Below are 23267 nucleotides of genomic sequence, written 5' to 3'. Positions count from 1 at the left end.
TCTCATGCAATCTTCTTTCCCCCACCCATGTTTCCATGGACACGAATTCTCAATGTCCCTCAGCTTTACAACCTGCAAGTCTACCTCAAGTCACCTTTATCCCTGTTTCTCACATATCTCCGATCTATCAAGCCCCGCCCACTGCTTCTCAGAAATGGCTCTCTTCTCACACTCCCCACCCCTACAATGTTTTCTCCCCTATACCTGTGGCTATGAAGTGAGAGGACCAAAGCTGTACACTCAGGATTTGTGCACTTTTGGGATCTATGTTGTGTTTCACTGACTGACAAGTTTTACAGGAAGAAAAAAAAAAAGCATTTGAAATTTAACAACAAATATAAACCATCATATCTCACCCAATCTAGAACAAACTCCTCTTGACCTCAGTCTAGGTCAGGGGCCCTTTCCATGAGCCCCTGTCCTACCTTAATTTACATACTGAGCTCTCCTGCTCACTACTAGACATTAGCTCCATGTGGCTATTTAAATTTAAATAAGTTAAATTAAAAATCTTTTTTCTCAATGACACTAGCCACATGCGTCTAGTGGTGACCGAATTGGATGACACAGATATTGAACATTCTAGTCCAGCACAGCGCTGCATTAGACTATAAGCTCTGAGAAGGCAGACACCAAGTCTTTCTGATCCCACACTGTATCCCTGGCACCCAGCACATGCCCAGACCCAGTTCTGATACTAAATAAACATCAACTGATTGAATGTGCACACTGCCACATCCTGCATACTGCCCGGCAGCATCCAGGGACCTGTCTCCTCTTTAATCTCCCTGCCTCCAGTTCTCAGCTTCCTGCCAAGCTTTGATGGTGCCCTGACTCAGGGCTCATGTTCCTTCCTTTCTCCAAACCGTCTCTGGTCCAAGACTAGCTCCACATCCTAGAGGTGGTGAGTGTGTGTGCATGTTTTGGAGGATGGGAGTAGAGAAAGCATTGGGAGGGAAAGAAGCTTACAGTCTAATGCAGCACTGTGCTATCCAAAATTGCCACATGTGGTTAGTGTCATTGAGAAAAAAGCCAGTGTGAAGAGACACAGGGTTTCAGGCCTCAACAAACTCAAGTTCACACCTCTGGTAAAGGCTGCTCCCACCAATGTAGTGTCTCCCTCTACAAAGGTATTAGTTTTCATTTTGGCTGCATCTCCTCTGAGTTATATGACCTTGAGAAAGTGATTTAACCTCATTAGGCGGTTTCCTCACTGTAATATATGGACAATAATATCTACTTCCCATCGCGAGTGAAAGCATGAAACAGGATGTCTGGAGTACAGTCAATGCTCAAATATTGCTTGTTCCTTTCTCTACAGAGAGGGCAGTAAAATCTCTTCCTCAAACATTCAGATGGCGGCCCTCAGACACCAGCGTGGTTCCCACTCACCCAGCATAGGAAGCCAAAAGTAGCTCCTGACTGCTTCAAAGCAAAAGACTGGTCTTTGGCCCATTGCTCTTATCTTCAAAGGCACCTGGCTCAGTTTCTGTCAGCTAAGTCTGTTTGCTTTTCTCTCCCCCCACCTTCCCGTCATAGTACAAGCCTGAAATGCCCTTCCTACCCTCTTTCCCAAACCAGGTCCAACCTTCTAGAATGCAGATTTTTCATGAGGCTCACTTCCCCTTAAACCTGCTTGACTCAACCTTTCCAGTTTCAGGATTGCTAATCACTAAAGGAATTTCCTGCCTACTTGCGCCTATATCCACCCATTTCCTCCTCCCTCAGACCTATGATGTAAGGCTGTACCTGGTAACGCTGCACCTGTGCCCATCTCTGTTCCCAGGTGTCTGGTTGAACATGTGAGTATATATCGAGCAGGAAGCAAGAACAGGTGGTAACAACAACCAAAAAAAAAAGCAGCTGGCGGGTGAGGTGGGAGGGCTGAACCAGACCACACACAAGTCCCATCCAGCCACCTACTACATGGGGAGCAAGTTACTTAATCTTTTTGAATCTCAATTTCCTTATACATTTGTATGAAAATTAGAAAATTACTCCCATTACTATCTTCTAAGTACTTTACGTAGATTCTTTTATTTTATCTTCTCTTCAATCCTAGCAGGTAGGTAATATTTTTATGTTACTAATGAAGAAATAGACAAAGCAGAAACTCAACACAGAGGTTAAATAACCTTGCCTTAGGCCACACAGCTAATAAATGCAAATTCAGGATTAGCACTTAGGTAGTAGGAGTCCAGAACCCATGTTCTTGACCACTCTTAACCACACATGCCTGCCATGTGTGGTCCTGTGTGGGTGCAAAGCTCTGGACACGAAAATAACCAATAAATGGTGTAACTTTCAAAGGGGTTGCATTTACACTAGGCCATAAAAAGTGTCTCGTTTCCTCTGCAACTTGTTATAGGACCTAGGAAAGGACAGGATATACAGTGGGCACTTTATACACATTTCCAAGGTCTGAGAAAGGTGTAGACAATATACAAGGAGTTTAAAGCCATACTTTCTTATCTAGATGTGAGTGACAAACACATGCCACATAGGCACACTCCTCACATGGACATCACACACATTTGCCATACTCAGTGACCGCCTTTGAATACTAGATAGGCCCTGCCAGGAAACCTTTCTGAACTGGTCCAGGCGCAAGGATCTCCAGCCCTGAACAACAGCACTTATTGTTTAGGCCAGGCCACGCCAGTCCTCACTACGTAGAGTTTTGTTCATTCATTCAAATAGCTACTACTAAGAACCAGGGTCAGATATTGGAGCAGCTAGAACAAAAAACTTTCAATTTGATGGGAGATGCTGGCTTACAAATCAAGACTTGCTGTGGTTCAGGGAAATGAGCACAATCTTTGACAGCACATGAAAGTGTTTTAAATCAGACTGAGCCATTGTGGAGAACTTTTAGGAGATGAAATGAGTTAAATCTTAAAGATGAACAGGAATTACTTGAAAAAGGAAGGGTATGAAGACAGGAAGTTATGAAGAGGAAACACATTAATAAGTTTGGGAAACTGCAAGTAGTTCTAGCTGCTGTGATGGAGGATTTTTAACAGACAGGCAGGACACGAGGCCAGAGGAGACAGACGGCCAAAGGCTTGATGTGCTGAGAGTCTGTCCTCAAAAGCTGTCAGTAGCCACAGAAAGCATTTAAGCAGAAATATGACATGACCACAACTATATTTTACAAGACTAATCTAGCAGCAAAGAGGATGAACTGATAACAGAAAAGAGAGGGGATGTGAAAACTTTCAACAATGAGAGGGGAGAAAGGAAATTGTTGTAAAGCAACCCCGATACAAAACGGGGTGCCTGACTGTGGGTCCTCACCCGCGCGCTTAAAAGGACTTATCAATGCTCTACTGCAGGCACACGTGAAAGGTTAATAAAAGGTTTATTTACAAGGGAAGGGGAAATGAGGAAATGTACAGCTCTGGGAGAAAAGTGGGAGACAAAGTTTTAAATGAGTCCTACCCGATCCGCCGATCAGGAATCCCAAAATGGCGCTCTCAGAGTTGGCCGCCAGCCAGGAGCGGTGAAGCCAGGAGCGGTGAAGCCAGGAGCGGTGAAGCCAGGAGGCCAGCGATCGGGAGCCAGAGAGAGAGCAAGGCCCACGTGTTTGGTTTTTATATCCAACCTGGCTGCCCAACTCTACCCTCAGGTCCCAGCCACCCTCCCCTTGGTGGTGATGGGATTTGTCTTTCCCAATGTCCTGATGGCTTTAGTCTGGAGTGGGGGTGGAGTCCACAAAGCCTGTATAAGATTATCTCAGGACATCCTTTCCCCCTAACAGAATGAGCTTAAAGTCAGTGCAGAAGGAATGGACAGAGTGCTTAAGAGATATTAAGGAAAAGTGAGGAGGCAACAGAGTCATTCGCTACTACAGGAATTATAAAGGCCAAAGTTTATACTGAATGGAGGGAAGACAATGATACCTTTGACTTTTTGAGTCTGCAATGGCTCTGGGACACCCAGATGATATCCCAATAGGCTTCTGAATATGAATGTGTTTGTGTGTGTAATTACAGCTTGCAAGACACTTGATTTGAGCAGAAGATATAAATATGAGTGTCATCAAATTACAGGTGGTAATTAAAACCATGAGTGCGGATGAAGTCACCCGGGGAAAGTATGGGCGCAAAGCTCTATGGGACAGAGCACGTCTGGGAAGCGCCAACTCCAAGCAGCTCAAGTCTTTGCACTTGTCAACATTCTCGAAGGAAAAGTGTGTAAAGTGAAAACGGGGTGAGGAAGGGGCTCTAGAGCCCACCAGCACTTAGGAGGAGAAGGTGAACACACGGGAAGCGGGCAAAGGTGTAGGAGAAACCTAGGCAGGGCGTCCCGTCCGAGGAAGTGGCGTCAATTGCCGCAAGAGGTCCCGGAAGAACAGAACAGGAAACTCCGTCCGTTAGATTTCGCAACAGGAGGCAGCCAAGGCGGTCGGAGTGAGGTCAGTGAGAGCATGGCTTTCGGCTGTTGAAGAAATCTCTTCAGATTGTAGCTGACTGGACCGGCAGCGCCCGTCGACTCCGCGCGCGCGCTCGGCTCACCAGAGGGCTATCTAGGACAGCGTTTCCCGCGCGGACGGCCGGGCGGACGGCCCGCGCATGCGCGTCCGGAGCCCGCCTGTTCCGCCGCAGCACCCCCCACCCCCGGCCTGCAGAGGGCGCTGCGTCTCGGAGAGCCAGGGAGTTGGCGCCGCTCTAGGCAGCGCCCATGCTCTGTGGCAGGCTCTGCAGCTCCGTGTCCCCCACGCCTCCTCCCAGTGCAGGTGGGTCCGCCCGCGGGGGGCGGGAGTGCCCAGGAGCTGTGGGGCAGGCGGGAAGCTGCAGCGTCCTGGCGCGAAGTGTCCCCATCATCCCACTGCCCCGGCACGGTCCGGTCCCGACGGATCGGCTGTAGGCAGGGCCGCACGGGTGCAAGTCCCAGTTCGGGTGGGCGTCTCCTGGATGTGCAAAGCTGCCCTAGGACCCTTTTACAACTCGGGGGGTCTCTCCCCAAGCTTGTCTGAGGCTTCCAGGGGACAGCTGGAGGCGGTGGTAGTAGGGGCGGGGTTCCCATGATTGACATCTCTCTCCCCAGGTTTCAAGGGCTACCACTGGACCCCTTCCCTGTCCTGAACCTTGAGCCGGCACCATGGTGAGAACCCTGAGCCTAGCCCCTCACCTCCGCATGCCCATGCCCTCTCCCCGCGTGGCATTGCCTCGCTGCCCTATTATACCTGGAGCGTGGGAGGTTCGAGGTATCTGTCTCTGCAAGGCAGCTTGCATCCTTCCAACACGCTCATCCTTGTAGCACGGGCGCCTGAAGGTGAAGACGTCGGAAGAGCAGGCAGAGGCCAAAAGGCTAGAGCGGGAGCAGAAACTGAAGCTATACCAGTCAGCCACCCAGGCCGTCTTCCAAAAGGTGGGGCCCTCAGAGGCAGCCCCTTCACCAGATGACCCCCTTATTATAGCACAGCGACCAAGAACTGAGCCTTAGTGTCAGGCTGCCTGGGTCCAGACCTCTGTTTTGTCACTTACTAGCTGTGTGATCTTGGGCATTACTTACTGAATCTCTTTGGGCCTCAGTTTGCTGGACTGTAAAATGGAGCTAGTAATTGTATTTACTGCATAAGGCTGTTGTGAAAATTAAATGAGAAAATACATGTAAAGCTATGAAGTGCTTTGCACAGTACCTATTGTATAGTATGGGATTCAAAGACTATTTGGTAGTTGCATTTATGTTATTTAGCCCTGTAGAGGGAGAATGATGTGATCTCTGACCCTGCTACCTGTCTTCTCAGCGCCAGGCTGGTGAGCTGGATGAGTCAGTGCTGGAACTGACAAGCCAGATTCTGGGAGCCAACCCTGACTTTGCCACCCTCTGGAACTGTCGACGAGAGGTGCTGCAGCAGCTGGAGGCCCAAAAGTGTGTAGAACTTTTGTGTGTAGAACTAAGATGGCTTTGTCCCTGCCCCTCCCCTGGCTGGATCCAAGGGTGGATAAGTGGGCAGTCAGGAGCATAAGCAGAGGGCAGTGAAGGGCTTGGTACAGAAAGTCAGGGGTAAGCTAAGTTGGGTATAGGAAGGCCCTGACCCCTAACCCCCTCTGCAGGTCTCCTGAGGAGTTGGCTGCTCTGGTGAAGGCAGAACTGGGATTCCTGGAGAGCTGCTTGAGGGTGAACCCCAAGTCCTATGGTACCTGGCATCACCGCTGCTGGCTGCTGGGCCGCCTTCCAGAGCCCAACTGGGCCCGGGAGCTGGAGTTGTGTGCCCGCTTCCTCGAGATCGATGAGCGAAACTGTATGTGCCTGCAGAGTCTGCCCTACAGCCCTTGCTTGCCCCATATCCTGGCACTGTGGCTTAAGGCCCAGAGTGGGGAGGGGTAACCAGGACAGACCCACTGAGCTGATGGCAGAAGGGATAATAGGCCAAGCACACCCTCCATGGAGTGCACAGTGGTGTTTCTGGGGCCTCCCAAGGAACTCTAGGAATACCAGCCAGAGAGCTTCTCTTGCCCTGCTTCTGAGACGTGCTGTTGCCCCTTCCCCCCAGTTCACTGCTGGGACTACCGACGATTTGTGGCTGCTCAGGCAGCGGTGGCCCCTGCAGAGGAGCTAGCCTTCACGGACAGCCTCATCACCCGAAACTTCTCCAACTATTCTTCCTGGCATTACCGATCCTGCCTGTTACCCCAGCTGCACCCCCAGCCAGACTCTGGATCACGGGGGCGCCTCCCTGAAGATGTGCTGCTCAAAGGTAAACAGAGTCAGGGTTCTGGGGAAGACTCTGCAGTCCTCTCTTGCAGCCCTGATGCTTAACACTGCCCCCAAATCTACCACTTGGATTTTTTGAGTGCCAATTCTGTGCCTGGTTCTGGGGGTGCGTATGATCCAGCCCCTGGTTGCAGGGAGCTCAGGTATCCAATGGGAAGATAAAATTGATACATGCAGCTGCTGATACATGCAGCGGTCCATAGATAAGTGCAACTGAAGGCTGGAGGTACTCCAAGAAAAGGGTGGGATGTTGGGAGGCGCTCACAGAGGTCCTTACCACAGCCTACACCTCCTTGGCCACTGCAGAACTGGAACTGGTGCAGAACGCCTTCTTCACTGACCCCAATGATCAGAGTGCCTGGTTCTATCACCGCTGGCTCCTGGGACGAGGTGAGCAGTGGGGAAGAGGCTGGGTGTCTAGGACTTGGAAGGCAAGGAAGAGGATTTAAGAAGACCTGAGGCTGTGTTTTCTCCCAGCTGACCCCCAGGATGCCCTGCACTGCCTGCACGTGAGCCGGGACCAGGCCTGTCTGACTGTCTCCTTCTCTCGGCCCCTCCTAGTGAGTCCGACTTTTGCGGAAGAGCATCATGGATTGTGGGCCTGATGCAGTTGGGACTGATGGGTTTTTCTTTGTCCCCTGTACCAGGTGGGTTCCAGCACAGAGACCTTGCTACTCATGGTTGATGAGTCACCCCATGCAGTGGAGTGGAGAACACCAGATGGCAGGAACCGGCCCAGTCATGTCTGGGTATCCCAGGATGGTGGGGCAGAGTGGGGGCTGGGACAGAGTTGGGGTGGAACAGTCTGAAATGTCACAAGGCCCATGCCTTCCTTGACCCCATGCTGCCAGCTCTGTGACCTGCCTGCTGCCTCCCTCAATGACCAGTTGCCCCAGCATTCATTTCGTGTCATTTGGATGGCTGGTGATGCCCAGAAGGAATGTGTACTTTTAAAAGGTGATGCAGCCTAAGACCTCACTCCTTGTGCAGCACCCCCATCCTTCTTTCATGGGTATCCCCTCCTACTGCCAACTTTTTCCCCACAGGCCGCCAGGAGGCCTGGTGCCGGGACTCGGCCACAGATGAGCAGCTCTTCAGGTGACGACCAGGAAGCACACAGACAAGGAGAGGGGCTCTGGGTCTGGGCACCAGGCAACTGGGATGGGTTGATGGCCTCAGACTGGAGACTGGGTGTACCTCAGGGCTGTGGGCATCAACCCATCTGTACCCTGCCCACCTGCAGGTGTGAGCTGTCAGTGGAAAAGTCTACAGTGCTACAGTCTGAGCTTGAATCCTGTAAGGAGCTACAGGAGCTGGAGCCTGAGAATAAATGTGAGGGCCCCCTTGGGGAGAACAGGAAAGGTCTCAAGAGGATGGGACTAGAGGAGGATTCAGGAGCCATCTTCCTTTTCCCCGCCTCTCCTCAGGGTGCCTGCTCACCATCATCCTGCTGATGCGGGCGCTGGACCCCCTGCTATATGAGAAGGAGACACTGCAGTACTTTAAGACCCTGAAGGTAACCTGGGCTTGCGAGAACAGGCACCAGGAGGCCCAGTGAGCGTTGGGGAGGCGGCTGACACGCACACCTCCCTCCATCCCCACCAGGCTGTGGACCCGATGAGGGCAGCGTACCTAGATGACCTGCGCAGCAAGTTCTTGCTGGAGAACAGCGTGCTCAAGATGGAGTATGCCGACGTGCGCGTGCTGCACCTGGGGCACAAGGTGTGGGCATGGGCCTTCCCAGGCCTTCCCCTGCCAGCCCTCCCTTCTTCCTGGTGACCCAGCCAGCCTTTTCTTTTTCAAATTGACGTAGCAGTTGGTTTATAACATTTGTAAGTTTCAGGTACACAGCATTCAAATCAACATCTGTATATATTACATTATTAAGGTCACCACAAGTCTGGTGTCCAGCTCCCTCCACTGCCAGCTTTTGTAGCCATTGCCTGGGCATCAGCCAAGCTTCTCTGCCACTCACATGCCCCTGGCTTTGCCTTCAGACTCAGGCGCCTTTCTGGACATTGTGTCCAACTGAGATGAATTCATCTTCCTTCCAGGGTACTTCTCTCCCAGGAGTAGCTTTCTGTCATTGCCCCATCCTTCTGTTATCCTGTTTAAATCCCGAGTCACCTGGGTATCCTCCTGCCACCCCTCTACCAACCCGTCACATCTTCATTCTCCCTTCAGAGTGACTCCTCCCCCGCCCCCCCCCCCCGCCCCACTCATCCCCATGCTTCTCTCCTGGGCCTCAACACCTAAAGCCTGAATACTTTTCCAGGATTTCTGACAAACTGACCAGACTATTTATCCTCTATTCCTCATGTGTCCCAGTCAGTCTTCCCTACATACCAGTTTTATCTCATCCCTTTTCTACTCCTGCCAAAACCGCCTGCAGGCTGTCCAGGCCTGTTCCTGCCAGTGTTCTGTTTACCCCAACACCACCCTCTCTACCTGTCTCCACCCCCTCATCTGCTCCATGGGCCACCCTACAGCCAACATTCACTGCCCCATGTCCTTGGCGTGGTGCATATACTGCCATGGTTGTAAGTTAAGTGTCCTACCTTCTCCATCCACTCACCTGAGGTTCCCAAGAGCCTGTGTGGGATACAGAGAGCAAATGCCTGATAAATGGTGGCTGAGGACACTTCACTAGGTCTCACTGGCTATCTCACCCCTCCCTCAGGATCTGACCGTGCTCTGCCATCTGGAGCAGCTGCTCTTGGTCACTCATCTTGACCTGTCGCACAATCGTCTCCGAGCCCTGCCCCCAGCCCTGGCTGCCCTGCGCTGCCTTGAGGTAAAGCCTGCACACCTCCACCACTGTCCCGAGTGGGCCTTTCCCCTCCCTCCGGACCTCCAGAGTCTGCCTGCCCTACAGAGATATCTAGGTCCTCCCAGCCCCCACACATGGCCCTTGCCTTCCCCCCTCTGTCACCCAGCCACACCCCAGAAGCACTTTCTTACACTATAAACTGATCATCCTGGCTTCCCAGTTGCTTGTACCAGTCCCAGGCTGACAACCTGCTCTGCCTTGTCTTCCCTGCCCTCCCTGCTGCCCAGGTGCTGCAGGCCAATGACAATGCCCTCGAGTCTCTGGATGGCGTTGCCAACCTACCCCAGCTGCAGGAGCTCTCAGTATGCAACAACCGTATCCTTCCTTCCGGTGCCTTTCAGCGGGACCACCGACAGCAAGCAAGGTGATCCCTGGAAAGGGGAGGGGGGCTCTGCAGTCTAAGGTGAGGAGAGGCTATGTATGGGACTGTATTTAACTTGTACTGGTGGAGTTTTGCAAGAGTGGCGATGACTTCCTCAAACCAGAGTGACAAACAGGCAGCCTGCAGAAGTACTTGGGTACCACATGGTGCTTTTAAAAAATCAGAAAGTTGCACATTGAAAAAAATCTAGAAATCTGATTCCTTTAAAAATCAGAAGTTAAAGCAAAGCCTTTAGCCTGCATTTCTACTCAGCAACGCAAGGAACTCCAACCCTTTCTTGTTAGTGAGTCTTACACTCCTCTGTATACAGGGTTATCATTCCCCTTGGCCACTGTCTCCACCACTCCCTGTACCATATCTGACCTGCCTGCTGTGCTTCCTTCCTGGCCACCATGGGCCTAGAGCCTTACTCCCCTGAGGAAGCAAACGAGTGCCCTATACTAGGCTTCCAGGCAGCTGTCCTGGCTGCTGAGGGAAAACAGTGATGAGAGCTCGGGAGCAGGCAGACCTGAGACACCTGCCAAGTTTTCCTTGACGTTCCTGCCCAAGGCCTCCAGCAGCCTGCAGTGCTCCAGCCTCTTGCCTCCTGCCCCAAGCTGGTCCTTCTCAACCTGCAGGGCAACCCCCTCTGCCAAGCAGTGGACATCTTGGAGCACCTGGCTGAAATGCTACCTTCAGTTAACAGCGTTCTCACCTAAGAGACACCCTCACCCCTGCCCTTTAATTTATTGGGACCGAATAAAAATGGAGAGCCCCCGAAGGCTGCTATGCTGCCACTGCCAGCGCCGCTGCCATCTCTGCCACCATTACTACCGCACCCTTTCTGGAGAAGAAAGAGACAGTTAGGTTCACCTGCTCTACTTTCATTTTATGCTCAGTCTTGCCATTCTCTATCATGGAAAACCAAAGTCTGAAGTCTCTGTGTTCGGGGCAGAAGCTAGGTGAGAGCTAGATTTGAGTTTACCTTCTGGTGTGGGTCTGGGACTGGGTCTAGGTTCCAGACTGGGATCAGATTTGGATTCAGGTTCTGCTGTGGGCTGGACATAAAATTTCCTCCATGACCCTTCCAGATGCCCTCTTTGCATGGGCAGTCATTCATTACAGCTGAGAAGGCAATTCCCAGAAGCAGTGGGCCAAGGTGCCATGGCCCCACCCTATTAAAACAACAGTGTCAATCCCCATGAGTAGCATTCCACAGTCTGTTGAAGATCCCTTGGAAATACTTGATCCTATTTGATCCTCGAGCTCTCGGGTATGAGATGATTAGGCCCATTGTACTGATGAGAAAACTGCTGCTAAGACGCACCCAAGGTTGCTGAGCTTAAGAACTGGAGCCAAAGCTGTCTCTACACCTTGGTCTGGAATTCTGGACTCACGTTCTAGCTTCCGTATTGATGTAGAATGGTTGGACAGAGCCTGGCCGGAGGTACTGACCTGGGTGTCTGTTCCCATGGTGCTCATTCCTGCCCCCTCCCCCCAATCTGCACTTATGCACACATGTGCATGCGCGTACACGCGAGCGCACACACCTCGTCTTGACTGAAAGGCCTGTGGCCCTGGCCTCCTAGCAGAGGAAAGGGGAGTGGCTCAGGGATTAGGGCACTGAGTCAAACCTGGTTGGGTGGGGGAAAAGAAAGGTGGATTGAACAAGAGGGAGAGAGTGTGACAGGCATTTTCCTGGTCTCTTGGGACTCAACATGGTACCACAAGTGCTCACATATATCCGGACCTCTAGGGCCTCACCCCTTCCTGTATCCATAGCAATGTACAAACATCCCCTCCACAAAACCCTCTGACCTGCCTCAGACCTGCCTGGAATTTTGATTTCCACTGCTGCCTCTGAGGTTGTGGAGGTGGAGACAGACCCCCTGCCAGGTCTCGAGCTGGTTGCTAAACAGGAACATGTTGGTGTGGGTGTGGAGGGCTCCCTGCCAAGCCCTAGAGCCTCTGTCCCCACTCCCTAAGGCACCTGCCTGATGCATCACCTGAGTTAGGTCTTCCGGTTGGCTTCCAATCTTTTCACTATCTTATGTTCAGTGGCCCATGGGCAGAACTGGGGCCCCAGCGGGATAGAGGGATGAGGCCCCAAGAACAGGGCCCCAGCCTTCCCAAAGATGCTTGCCTCCTCTGTCTTGGGGTTCTCTGGCATCCCCAGTGTTTCTCCCAGCTCAGGGCGGAGTGGGGCTACACACAGGGCAGATGCCTGGAGCCGGTTGGTCAGGATTCCCAGGAAGAATTCCAGGTTGAAGAATCTTTGACTCTAGCAAACTAGACACTTCTCAGTCAGAGAAAGGGGTACTCTGCAGCCTAAGAAGGGGGTCTCAGCTTCCACCTGGGCCTCCCCCAAATCCCCAGAATGGGGAGAAAAAAGAGCTTGCTCCCAATCTGATACCCCCCACACCCAATCCCCACCTTGGAAGGACAAGGAATTTGGGGGGGCAGCTCACTCATGCTGGGGCTGTGGAGCTGCTGGAGGAAGAAAGAAGGATAGGTGGGGGGAGGGTGGTCAAAGGATCTGGTAGAGCCGGCAGGTCAGGGGCTGGCTGGTGGAGCCAGTCTGAGGACCTGGGTGCTGAAGTCACCAGTCTGCAGCTTGGATCCCGGGACCTCCCTGGGCAGGATGATGAGTCCCAAGAGTAGGCTCATGGACCACTGTGGCAGGACTGAACCTCCCTATGAGAACAGTGTGGGCAGCCTGAACTAGGAACAGAGGGAGTGCAGGAAAGGGGCTTGCCGAATTGCCCTCCGGAGAAAGGGCTCTGTCAGGAATCTACCTGGTGGATGGTAGACACACAGTCTGTGTGTCTGAGGCACCACCAAAGTCCCACCACAGCCTTCCACTGTCACCCCAGCACCCTGACAGACCCCGACCGAGGGCCCTCCCTATCCAGCCCCACCCTACATCTGCATTCCTCGAAAGGAGAAAGAGGATGCGGGCAGGCCTGATTTCCAGCTCGTGAGACAGCCCCTCAGAGGCCGGCCTCTTCTCTCCCGCAGGGGGAATGGAGAAACATTTGCTTCCCCTTCCAGCCCCGCCCTCCCCCCTCATAAACCACTTACCGGCCCGCCCCACACCTTCCACTCGCGCCGCGGCGTCCAGCCTGTCCTGCCTGTCCCATCAGTCCGGACCTGCTCCTCCCAGCCGCAGGCCGAGGGATCAGCGCTGCACTCGCCACACCGCCACCAGGTGAGGGACTCGGAGGAGCACTACGCGCTGGGTCCTGGAGACACCGTCTGGCGCCTGCCTGGCCCAGGTCTGGCCCCAGCAAGGTGGGGTGCGGGCCAGCCCCAGCCTGCAGTTCTCGGAGGCGAGCCAGCGCTGTGCTCCTAAATAGAGCACAGGCTCCTGGTACCTGCGGTGCTCCACCTCTCCAGGCAGCTCCAAGAGGCAGTTAACCCAGTGAGGAAAATGCCAAGGACCCCAACTTCTGCATCTGACCACCAGATTGTTGCAAGGAGTCTTGGGTGGGGGAATCTATGCTAAGAAATGGGTCCTAGAAGCCTCTGCTCCTGGACTTCTAGTCCTCAGGGCCCCAGGATGGCCTATGCCACTGGGTCTTGGGGCTGTGACAAGTGTCCGGGCATCTCTTAGAATGGGTCCTTGGGCAGGTTTCTCGAATGAGCATCTGCTTTGGTGGTTGTCTATGTGGGTGTGAGAGGGGAAAGACTCCTCTGCACTGTTTCTCTAGTCTGGAAAGACTCTTTGGGGAGGATTTGGGGCAGACTCTGGGGGAGTCTCTGGGTCAAGATCAGTCATCTGGTGGGGACTGAATCAGCTCCCGGATAGAGCATTTCTGGGAGGGCTGGCTGGGTAAAGGAGGTCTGACCAGCTCCTCCCCTGCCTCTTCCACACAGGCATGATGGACGGTCCTCGTTCAGACCGTTCAGACCGTTCAGACCGTTCAGATGTGGGCCGCTGGGGCGGGAACCCGTGGCAGCCCTCTGCCACACCTTCTCCAGAGCCAGAGCCAGAGCCAGACCGTCGCTCTCGCCGAAGGGGTCGTTCTTTCTGGGCTCGCTGCTGTGGCTGCTGCACACGCCGAGATGGGACAGATGATGACTGGGGGTCTGGGCCCCGTGGAGGCTCCAGTTCTGGTCGAAGACCAGACTCCCGAGGCTCCCGGAGTGGTGCTGTGAATGCAGCTGGAGATGGCACCATCAGAGGTGAGACCTACCTGTTCCCCTTAGCCAAGAGCTGAAAGGCCTCAGTGGGAGCTGAAACTCAACCTGGCATCTCTAGGGAGCCCGGGAGGCTAATGATGGGGCCTTGGGGTCACCATGAGGCTTTGCTGACCCAGAGCTATGGCCTTGCAGAGGGCATGCTGGTGGTGACTGGTGTGGATTTGCTGAGTAGGCGCTCAGACCAGAACCGCCGAGAGCACCACACGGATGAGTTCGAATATGATGAGCTGATCTTGCGCCGGGGACAGCCTTTCCACATGGTCCTCTTCCTGTCTCGGCCCTATGAGTCCTCCGATCGCGTCATTCTGGAGATGGTCATCGGTCAGTGGAAACTTCAGTGGAAGACCCTGTGCTGGGGGGGCGAGGGGGGATCTGGCTTAGGGGTTAGAGGGCCATCTTTAGGCTCCTCCCTCGCCCCTCTCCTCACCTCTGCTAGAAAAGTATATGAGTGTGCCCCTAGGGGAGTGGCTCAGAGAGGGTCTTGGTAGCCCTGTTTTACTAAGCTCGCCCTCTTCAAGACTTCAGGGCCTTCTGTCTCAAAATGCTTTCTCTTCAGGCTTGCTTCAGCTTCTCCACCAACTTTGCTGCCTGTGTCTTCTTTTTTTAAAGATTTATTTATTTTTATACAAGAAGTGGGGTACAGGCCAGAGGCATGGGACGGTGAGAGGCTTTACTAGAGACAGAGTGGGGAACAGAACAGGCAGATTGACTGAAATGCACTGCTGAGGGGAGCAGCAGGTGAGACAGGAGAGGTCTGCTGCGCCATGTGGGAATCTCCCTGGCTGGCTGGGAATTGATCCCATGCCTCAGAGGCTGCGAACAGCCCCACTGGGCTGCGCTCAACTTACTGCGCCACTGGGGAGGCTCCGCTGTCTGTGTCTTTCTCTCTGGGTCTGCTCTCCTACCCCAGTGTGTGGCTGATTCTCTCTGCTCTCTTTGTCCAACTGTGTCTGTGTCCCATGACCCAGGGCAGGCACTTCCCTCATCGCGTTGCTTGTTGGCCATTGAATGCCCAGGCTGGTGATTATGCTGCTGCCGGGGGCAGGTGACTCCTCATACCCTTTGATTAGGGCCTAGCCTTGCCCACCCCAGCCTCTAATTTCCCAGGTACCCCTACCCCCTCCACCAGAGATGTCCTGGGTTCTACAAGCTAGAGTCCTAGGAAGCAGACAAGGTTGGCCTCCCCTTTCATGAGGGGAGGGGGCATCTGGGCCAAACCAGGGCAGCTGTGCTTCTCAGTCCAGGCACTGAGACTGGTAGGCAGGCAGAGGTGACAGTGACCTTGTCTGTCCTACCCACCTCCAAGTTCAGTGTCAGGGGAACAGGTTTGGGATGTTGGACTGGGGCCCTGCCCTGACATGCGGGTAAGCATCGGGTGGGGACAAGTTGCTCTCAAAGAGACTGTCACAGAGCAGAGTGATGGCCCAACTCAGGGACACACACACACACACACACACACACACTTAGGCTCATACTCCTGGGTGGGGCTGAGAGTCCAGTCTCCATCCTCGTCAGGGAGTCTTTACCAGCTAATTACTGCTTTCCTCATTCCAGGAAACAACCCCGAGGTGGGCAAAGGCACCCACATCATCATCCCAGTAGGCAAGGGAGGTAGTGGAGGCTGGAAGGCCCAGGTGACCAAGTCCAGCGAGCAGAGCCTGAACCTACGTGTCCACACCTCCCCTAACGCCATCATCGGCAAGTTTCAGTTCACGGTCCGCACACACTCAGAAGCTGGCGAGTTCCAGTTACCCTTTGAACCCCACAATGAGATCTACATCCTCTTTAATCCCTGGTGCCCAGGTAAGCCCGCTGGAGTCGGGAGCGGAGGGAGGCAGGTCAGCTTCCTTCCCCAGTGACTGGCTGGCTGTGTGTGGGTGCCCCAAGAAGCCAGTTTCCCATTGTCCAGGTGAGGGTACCTATGTCCAGTGTTAGAAAGGTGACCAGCCCAAGATCTCAGAGCCCCGCCTCTCCTGGTGAAGGGCCCTGGTTATAGCAACCCTCTCCCCGCCATCCCTGTCAGCTCCCTCTGTCCTTCCCGGGAGCAGTGCTGTCAGGCTAGAGGTGTCCTCTCCCTTTATCTGGGAGCATGAGTTATGAAGAATTACTAGGGCAGGTGGGGCTCAGGGTAAGGACTGGAGGGGAACAGGCATGTGTTTTGGGGACACAGAGGACATCGTGTATGTGGATCACGAGGACTGGCGGCAGGAGTATGTGCTGAACGAGTCTGGGAGAATTTACTACGGGACAGAAGCACAGATTGGTGAGCGCACCTGGAACTATGGCCAGGTACGTCCCCGCAGATGAAGCCATGTGCACTCAGAAGCTGCGGGGAGATAGGGTGGGGCAGGGGAGCAAGGATTGGCCTAGGGTTCAAGCTCTGCCTCAAGTGGGCTGTGGTCACCTTTGCCTTCCCTTCTTCCAGTTCGACCATGGGGTGCTGGACGCCTGCCTGTATATCCTGGACCGGCGGGGCATGCCATATGGAGGCCGCGGAGACCCAGTCAGCGTCTCCCGGGTCATCTCTGCCATGGTGAGCACTCATATCTCCAAGTGCCACTGTGTGTCTGCCTGCTGCCTCCCTGTCCTTCACTCCTGCCCTTTCAGATTCCTCCAGGTCCCCCACCCTGTCCCTGCCCTTTCAAAGGGCGCTGTGGAAAGGGGTCTTACTCCTCCTCTTCCTCCCTTGCCTGCCCCCCACCCACCCTTCCCGGCTACTGTCCAGCTCTTGTGGAATGTAAGGCCAAACCCAAACTTGGCACACCCAGGATTCACATTCCTGTGAGCTTAGGGTGGAGGGGGGCAGATGGTCCTGGGAGCAGTGGGTGGGGCTCACAGGCTGCCAGCTGGCTCCTGAAGCATTTAGGAGTGAGGGGTGGTTGCAGGGTCAGGGGCTGGGCTGGAGACCACATGGCAGGTCCCAAGCCTCTCCCCCTCTCCACCCCACCCCATCCTGTCTTGGGCAGGTGAACTCCTTGGATGACAATGGGGTCCTGATTGGGAACTGGTCTGGCGATTACTCCCGAGGCACCAACCCGTCTGCGTGGGTGGGCAGCGTGGAGATCCTGCTCAGCTACCTACGTACTGGCAGTTCTGTTCCCTATGGCCAGTGCTGGGTCTTCGCTGGTGTAACCACCACAGGTAGTGGAGAAAATGGGACAGGAGCCGCCTGGGCCTATAAGGAGGGAGGGAAACCAGGCTCCACCTTCACCCAGCCCAACCCAGCTGTGGCTACAGAGCAGGGGTAGGCGGGGGTGGATGATAGGCTGGCCTTAATTATCATTAATTACTGTTAACAACCTAGAGAGGCCTAGGGGAGAGGTAGGAGAGGGATGGGCAGGGACCAGGTCGGGCAGGTGGCCTGGCTTCCCCTTACCCCCAGCACTCCCTGGCCTAAAGGCCTCCGAACCCTGGTGACCCCTGACCCAGCTTGACAACCCCAGTTGCCCTTTTATCGCTGTTACTCCTTATCTGATGCCTTGCCTGCCCCCCACCTCTTCCTGGCTGTGGCCCAGAACCCTAACCCTGGCTTCTCCGCAGTGCTACGCTGCCTGGGCCTGGCCACCCGTACTGTCACCAACTTCAATTCAGCACATGACACAGACACATCCCTCACCATGGACATCTACTTTGACGAGAACATGAAGCCACTGGAGCATCTGAACCATGATTCTGTTTGGTGAGCCTGGGCTGGGTTTGGACGCTCATCCCAGCTGAGGGGAGGCCCCGGACAGATCACTCAGACCCAGCCCTCCCTCCGTGTCCCTCCAGGAACTTCCATGTGTGGAATGACTGCTGGATGAAGAGGCCAGACCTACCCTCAGGCTTTGACGGCTGGCAAGTTGTGGATGCCACACCCCAGGAGACCAGCAGTGGTGAGGCGGGCCCCTGCCTGGCTTCTGTATCCTATTTTGGTCCCCTCCCCATCACCCCAACTTGGGTAACAAATTCCAGAGTGTCAACACAGAACTGGACCTCAGATTCGGGTCCTGTTCTTTAAACAGGCAATAAATGAGCTCACCATACAGCCCTTCACTTATTGTCACCTGCCTACAAAACTTACCTGTTTTCCTAAATTGTATTTATTTATAATGGTTAATCTACTCAGATGGTTCAAAAGTCAAAAGATTGAAGAGAATTCAGTGAGAGATTTCCCTTCCCCAAAAAAACCACTATTCTCATTTGCTTTTTTTTTTTTTTTTTAAAGATTTGTTTTTATTTATTTATACAAGCACTGGGTACAGTCAGAAGCGCGGGAGGGTGAGAGAATTCACCAGAGCCAGAGCGGGGAGCAGAGCAGGCAGAAGGACCGAAGTACACTGCTGAGGGGAGCAGCGGGCGGCAGGAGAGGTCCGCACGCCATGTGGGACCCTCCCCCTGTGGCCGGGGAGCAGCCGGGGATCGAACCAGCGCTGCAGAGGCTGTGGGCAGCTTCGCAACCCAGTGCTCAACCGCTGGGCCACTGGGGAGGCCCTCTCATTTGCTTTTTTTACTTATATATTCTGGAGATAATTAATTGAAGGACTCATTTATTTATATATCTTTTTAAAGTTTAAAAAAACATTATTATAAGTAATACATCCTTGGAAAGAAAAGAAAATATAGAATTGAATAACATAGAATATAGAAGTACCCTAGTCTCTCTCAGCAGGTTTTTGATTTCTTTTCCCTTAAGTAAATTGCTAGGGTCCACCCAAACTTGCTACATTAGACATTCCAGGGATAGAATCTCTATTTTTTAAAGTTCCCCTGGTGATGCTAAAGATCAGCTGGGTTTGGGACCCTCTAAAAGCCCTTGTGGGACACATGGGAAGCCTCAGCCCAGAGAGGTAGAGTGATTTTCTCCATGGCACAGAGCTTTAGGCCAACAACAAAGCAAGCTTCCTCTCTTACGTGACATGCCCCTTTTGAAAACATTCTAGCTCTGGCCAAGTTCCCTCTTGTCTGTTCCATTGTTCTCTATGAATTATAGGTATAGTATTTTTTAAAAATCAGGGTTCAGACAGCCTTAAGGAAAAAAACAGCCCCTCTAACCCAGCCCTAAGAGAATCACTGAAGCCATAATCTTCTAACTAGTCTCTTTTCTGTGTCTACACACACGTTCTTCAAGTTACATCGGCTGTATACTCTGTTTTCAAGCAGGTGCCTCACCCCCTTCCCACCTTAACACTCCAGCCCCAGGCAGTCCCACCTACCCTCCCACTTCCTTCTTTCTCCTCCCGCTTTCTCCTCCCGCTTTCTCCTCCCAGGTCAGAATGCCCTCACCCAGCCTGCATTCCTCCTCTGGTCTCTAGCCAGACCCCCACTCCTCAGTGTGAATGGTGGTCCCAGAGTTGCATGGCCCAAATGAAGCCTGTGATGCTAGAATAGACTGGCCCAGGATCCTGGGAGATCTGAGTCTAGTCCCCACTCTGGGACATGGTGGGGTGTGCAGCAGCCAGGGACTTGGGGGTTGGCCAGACCCTTGCTTGGTTCCAGTTCGATCACTCCTTAGATATGTCATCTTGGGCAAGTTCCTTGCATTTTTGGCCTTGAATGTTCTTGCACGTAACTTGGGGAGAATAGAGTCCATGTAGGGTGGTTGGAAGGTAAAATGGGAGCATCATATCTTAGAGATCAGCAGCATGCCTGGACCATGATAGCTGCTCAGTAAATATTAGTTCCTTCCATTCTCTGTATCCAGCTTTCATTGGATATCCTAGCATCTACTTTGCCTCACTGAGCCTCAGTTTTCCCATCTGAGAAATGAAATACAGTGTTAGGCTTTTTAAGGTAAATTCTTTTAGATGGCCCTCACTTCCTGTTCTGTATCCTCTCCTGCCAAGCCTGATCTGTGTCAGCCCTCTCCTCAGCCTCACTGAGGTTCAATGAGGCAAAGTAGATGCTAGGATATCCAATGAATGTTGGATACAGAGAAGGGAAGGAACTGATATTTATTGAGTAGCTATTATGATCCAGGCATGCTGCTGAGGAGGACAGATTGTTTCCCATCTGCTCCTCCCACCTCCCCAAAGATCGGGCACAACAGAGCTAAGGGATTGTTCTAGGTCTTTCTGGAATGGTGGCTGTGGCCTCATCATTGTTCTCCCCGCAAACAAGCAGGGCTTTGGGTTTGTCTGGATGTAGGATGGGGGAGTCCTGACTTCTGGGGGTCAGAGACACCCAGCATCTGGCTTTAGCCAATGGGGGGAGAGTATGCAGATGACTTGGTTATGGAGGCAGATTTGTCCCTGTGACAGCACAGCAGCTGACTGAGGAAATGGGGCTGTGCTTTCCTTTGCTCTTCCTGGGTTGGACTGGGTGGAGGCTGACCCTCGGCAGTGGGCACTGGGCCTGGGTGGAGGGGCCTTCTTGGTTGTCTCTCCTCCAACCTGCCCTCACTCTCCTAGGTATCTTCTGCTGTGGGCCTTGCTCCGTGCAGTCCATCAAGAATGGCTTGGTCTACATGAAGTATGATACGCCCTTCATTTTTGCTGAGGTGAGGGCGGCACTCCTCTCAGGTAGCTGGGAGGGCTGAGCGCTGGCCGCGTCCTGTGGTCTCTGTACCTAATCTCACCGCTGACTGCCTAGCTGTGTGACTTTGGGCCAGTCACTCATTCTAGGACTCTTAGTTTCGTCAACTGTAAAAAAGAGGATAATAATGGCTGCCGTGCTTCCTGTCCTCAGGATCAAAAGAGATAATGGGCATGAAACTACTTTATAAGTCATAAAGTCAGCGAATGAGCATAAGGGATTACTGTTATTAATGCAAAATGTGCTGCAAGGAGCCTCCCAGACCAACCTTTTCCCTGCTTCTCCAGCTCAGCTTGAAGTCTCCCAATTTGGTGCTGCCGGGAAGCTCCCAACCTTTGGGTCTTCCCTTCCTTGCAGTGCCTGGCATGGGGGAAGGCAGCTGGGAGACAGGCCCACCCCAGAGCCTCTGGCTGGCTTGCTCCTGGCTTACACCTCCCACTCCCCCAACAGGTGAACAGCGACAAGGTGTACTGGCAGCGGCAGGATGATGGCAGCTTCAAGATTGTGTATGTGGAGGAGAAGGCCATCGGCTCGCTCATCATCACGAAGGCCATTGGCTCCAACATGCAGGAGGAAATCACCCACCTCTATAAACACCCAGAAGGTATTATTCCCCAACTTGCCGGGTTCTGGCTATACTGTGTTCCTGCTGGACACTTGCCCACTTTGGCAGTAGCTGTCATCTCACCCTTGACCTTTAACCCCCAGGCTCAGATGCAGAGAGGAAGGCAGTGGAGACAGCAGCCGCCCATGGCAGCAAACCCAATGTGTACGCTACCCGGGACTCAGCTGAGGATGTGGCCATGCAGGTGGAGGCACAGGATGCAGTGATGGGGCAGGGCCTGACGGTCAGTGTGGTGCTGACCAACCGTGGCAGCAGCCGCCGCACCGTGAAGCTGCACCTCTACCTCTCTGTTACCTTCTACACGGGTGTCACCGGGCCTGTCTTCAAGGAGAGCAAGAAGGAAGTAGCCCTGGCACCAGGGGCCTGTAAGTGCTCTTTCCCCCGTCCCACCTCCTGGATGACCTGGTCACCCAGGACTGTGGACCTAGGGATGCCAGGACACCTTTTCTGGGGAAGCAGCCATAGTGACACCATGTCTCTCCTCCCCAGCCGACCGTGTGTCCATGCCCGTGGCCTACAGGGAATACCAGCCCCACCTCGTGGACCAGGGGGCCATGCTGCTCAACGTCTCTGGCCACGTCAAGGAGAGTGGGCAGGTGCTAGCCAAGCAACACACCTTCCGCCTGCGTACTCCAGACCTCTCCCTCACAGTGAGTGCAGCTGCCTGGAGCCTGAGGGGTGCTGGGGGCTGAGGGAAATCAGAGGGGATGGGGAGTGGGCATTAAGCTGGGAGCAGGCGGGCCTGGCAGCTATTCCAGCTAAGATAGTTGAGGACCGGCTATGGGCTCATGGGCCTCATTTTCCTCAGATGTAAAAATGAGATGTTATATCACTGGGTCTGTGGTAGTTTCAGTTGGACAGTGGGTTGGAGTCTTCTCCCTGGTTTTTGAGGAGTCTTTTCTCAGGGGCAGAAATGTGGGACTCAGGGGTTTCGATTCTGAGGCACTCTCCCTCTCAGGTGACGTTACAGTCCCTGTATTCATTCAGGGTCTCTGATGGGGGGCTTCTTTTTCTCACAGTTATTGGGGGCAGCTGTGGTTGGCCAAGAGTGTGAAGTACAAATCGTCTTCAAAAACCCCCTGCCTATCACCCTCACCAATGTCGTCTTCCGGCTGGAGGGCTCAGGATTACAGAGACCCAAGATTCTCAACGTTGGGTGAGTCTGGTCTCTCCTCCCTCCATGCTGCAGCCCTTGCCTGAGTCCCAGCTTTGCTTGCTGGGTACCATCTGTCAGGGTCTGACAAAGCAGCTCGGGGCCGGCCAGCGCTGTGGCCTGACACTTCTGTCCAACAGCAGGAGGAGGTGACCTGCTGTGTGGGCATGCTGCAGTCTGTGTCCCACCCCCACCCCATCTCATTTGGGAACTAAAATTTCACATAGGAATCATTAGCAACATCACTAATATTTGCCTGGGCCCCAGGAGTTGACCAGGCCCTTTTGGAAACATTATCTCATATGGAGATCACAAAGACCCTTTAAAGTATACCAGAAATCATTGTATGGTCAAGAGCAAAGCTTTGGGATCCTAAGGACTTGGGATAAGTCCCAGCTCCTTTCTCACTACCTGGTGCCCTTGGGCAAGTGACTTATCTCCTCTAAGCCCCAGTTTTCTCACCTATAAAGTGGGGATTAAACAGTTCCTGGCTCTAAGGGTAGCTGTGAGAATTAGATGAGGCAATAACTGTTTGTTGAAGTGCTCACAAAGTCCTCTATTGGATGTTGTAGTTATTTTCATTATTGCCATCATCCGCATGTTACAGATAGGGAAGCTGGTGCCACCTCTCACAGGGTCTCACTGTCTATACAGGGCAGACTCTGCTCTCCCCACTATGGCAAGCAATGCGCACAGGTCTTAGGCTTGTTGCTTGGTTTGTGCCATGAAGGTGAAGCAGCAGCTCCAGAGGAGAGGGCCCCCAGCCTCAGGCCCACATGAGACCTCCTGGCTGGGTCCCGGGCTAGGCAAGGACCTGTGCCCAGGGAGGGTACCCACAACACTGTGCTTCAGGGCCTAT

At 53.4% G+C, this 23267-nt stretch overlaps 2 protein-coding genes across 3 annotated transcripts in view; both read left to right on the top strand.

Moving 5' to 3' along the window:
- Window positions 1–4616: 4616 nt before the first annotated feature.
- RABGGTA (Rab geranylgeranyltransferase subunit alpha) lies at window positions 4617–12840 on the top strand. Of its 2 annotated transcripts, none has more exons than XM_037503142.2 (17): window positions 4617–4738; window positions 5050–5106; window positions 5263–5373; window positions 5753–5877; window positions 6063–6250; window positions 6503–6706; window positions 7030–7113; window positions 7201–7283; window positions 7371–7472; window positions 7575–7680; window positions 7770–7821; window positions 7967–8055; window positions 8151–8239; window positions 8329–8445; window positions 9404–9517; window positions 9781–9868; window positions 10485–12840. In XM_037503142.2, exons 2-17 carry the CDS (start codon window positions 5104–5106, stop codon window positions 10631–10633), a joined length of 1704 nt encoding a protein of 567 aa, XP_037359039.1. In that variant the 5' UTR covers window positions 4617–4738; window positions 5050–5103; the 3' UTR covers window positions 10634–12840. The 2 variants fall into 2 exon arrangements, with proteins under 2 accessions (XP_037359039.1, XP_037359040.1); XM_037503143.2 differs by lacking the exon at window positions 4617–4738 and adding an exon at window positions 4758–4901.
- An 80-nt stretch (window positions 12841–12920) lies between these two features.
- Window positions 12921–23267, top strand: part of TGM1 (transglutaminase 1) — a 14362-nt gene continuing 4015 nt past the window's right edge. Inside the window, exons 1-14 of the mRNA XM_037503133.1 lie at window positions 12921–13122; window positions 13791–14099; window positions 14250–14438; window positions 15672–15920; window positions 16288–16406; window positions 16543–16650; window positions 17084–17258; window positions 17658–17796; window positions 17889–17992; window positions 20507–20595; window positions 21081–21234; window positions 21339–21620; window positions 21745–21905; window positions 22275–22411. Of these exons, the coding sequence (XP_037359030.1) occupies window positions 13793–14099; window positions 14250–14438; window positions 15672–15920; window positions 16288–16406; window positions 16543–16650; window positions 17084–17258; window positions 17658–17796; window positions 17889–17992; window positions 20507–20595; window positions 21081–21234; window positions 21339–21620; window positions 21745–21905; window positions 22275–22411 (2213 nt within the window). The 5' untranslated portion in view covers window positions 12921–13122; window positions 13791–13792. The remainder of the gene's footprint in view (window positions 13123–13790; window positions 14100–14249; window positions 14439–15671; window positions 15921–16287; window positions 16407–16542; window positions 16651–17083; window positions 17259–17657; window positions 17797–17888; window positions 17993–20506; window positions 20596–21080; window positions 21235–21338; window positions 21621–21744; window positions 21906–22274; window positions 22412–23267) is intronic.

The sequence above is a fragment of the Talpa occidentalis genome, unplaced genomic scaffold, assembly GCF_014898055.3.
Source record: "Talpa occidentalis isolate TD23 unplaced genomic scaffold, MPIMG_talOcc4v2.1 talOcc4.11, whole genome shotgun sequence".
NCBI lineage: Eukaryota > Metazoa > Chordata > Mammalia > Eulipotyphla > Talpidae > Talpa > Talpa occidentalis.
The sequence above is the reverse complement of the archived record's forward strand: the minus strand, read 5'-3'. Positions and strand labels throughout refer to the sequence as shown.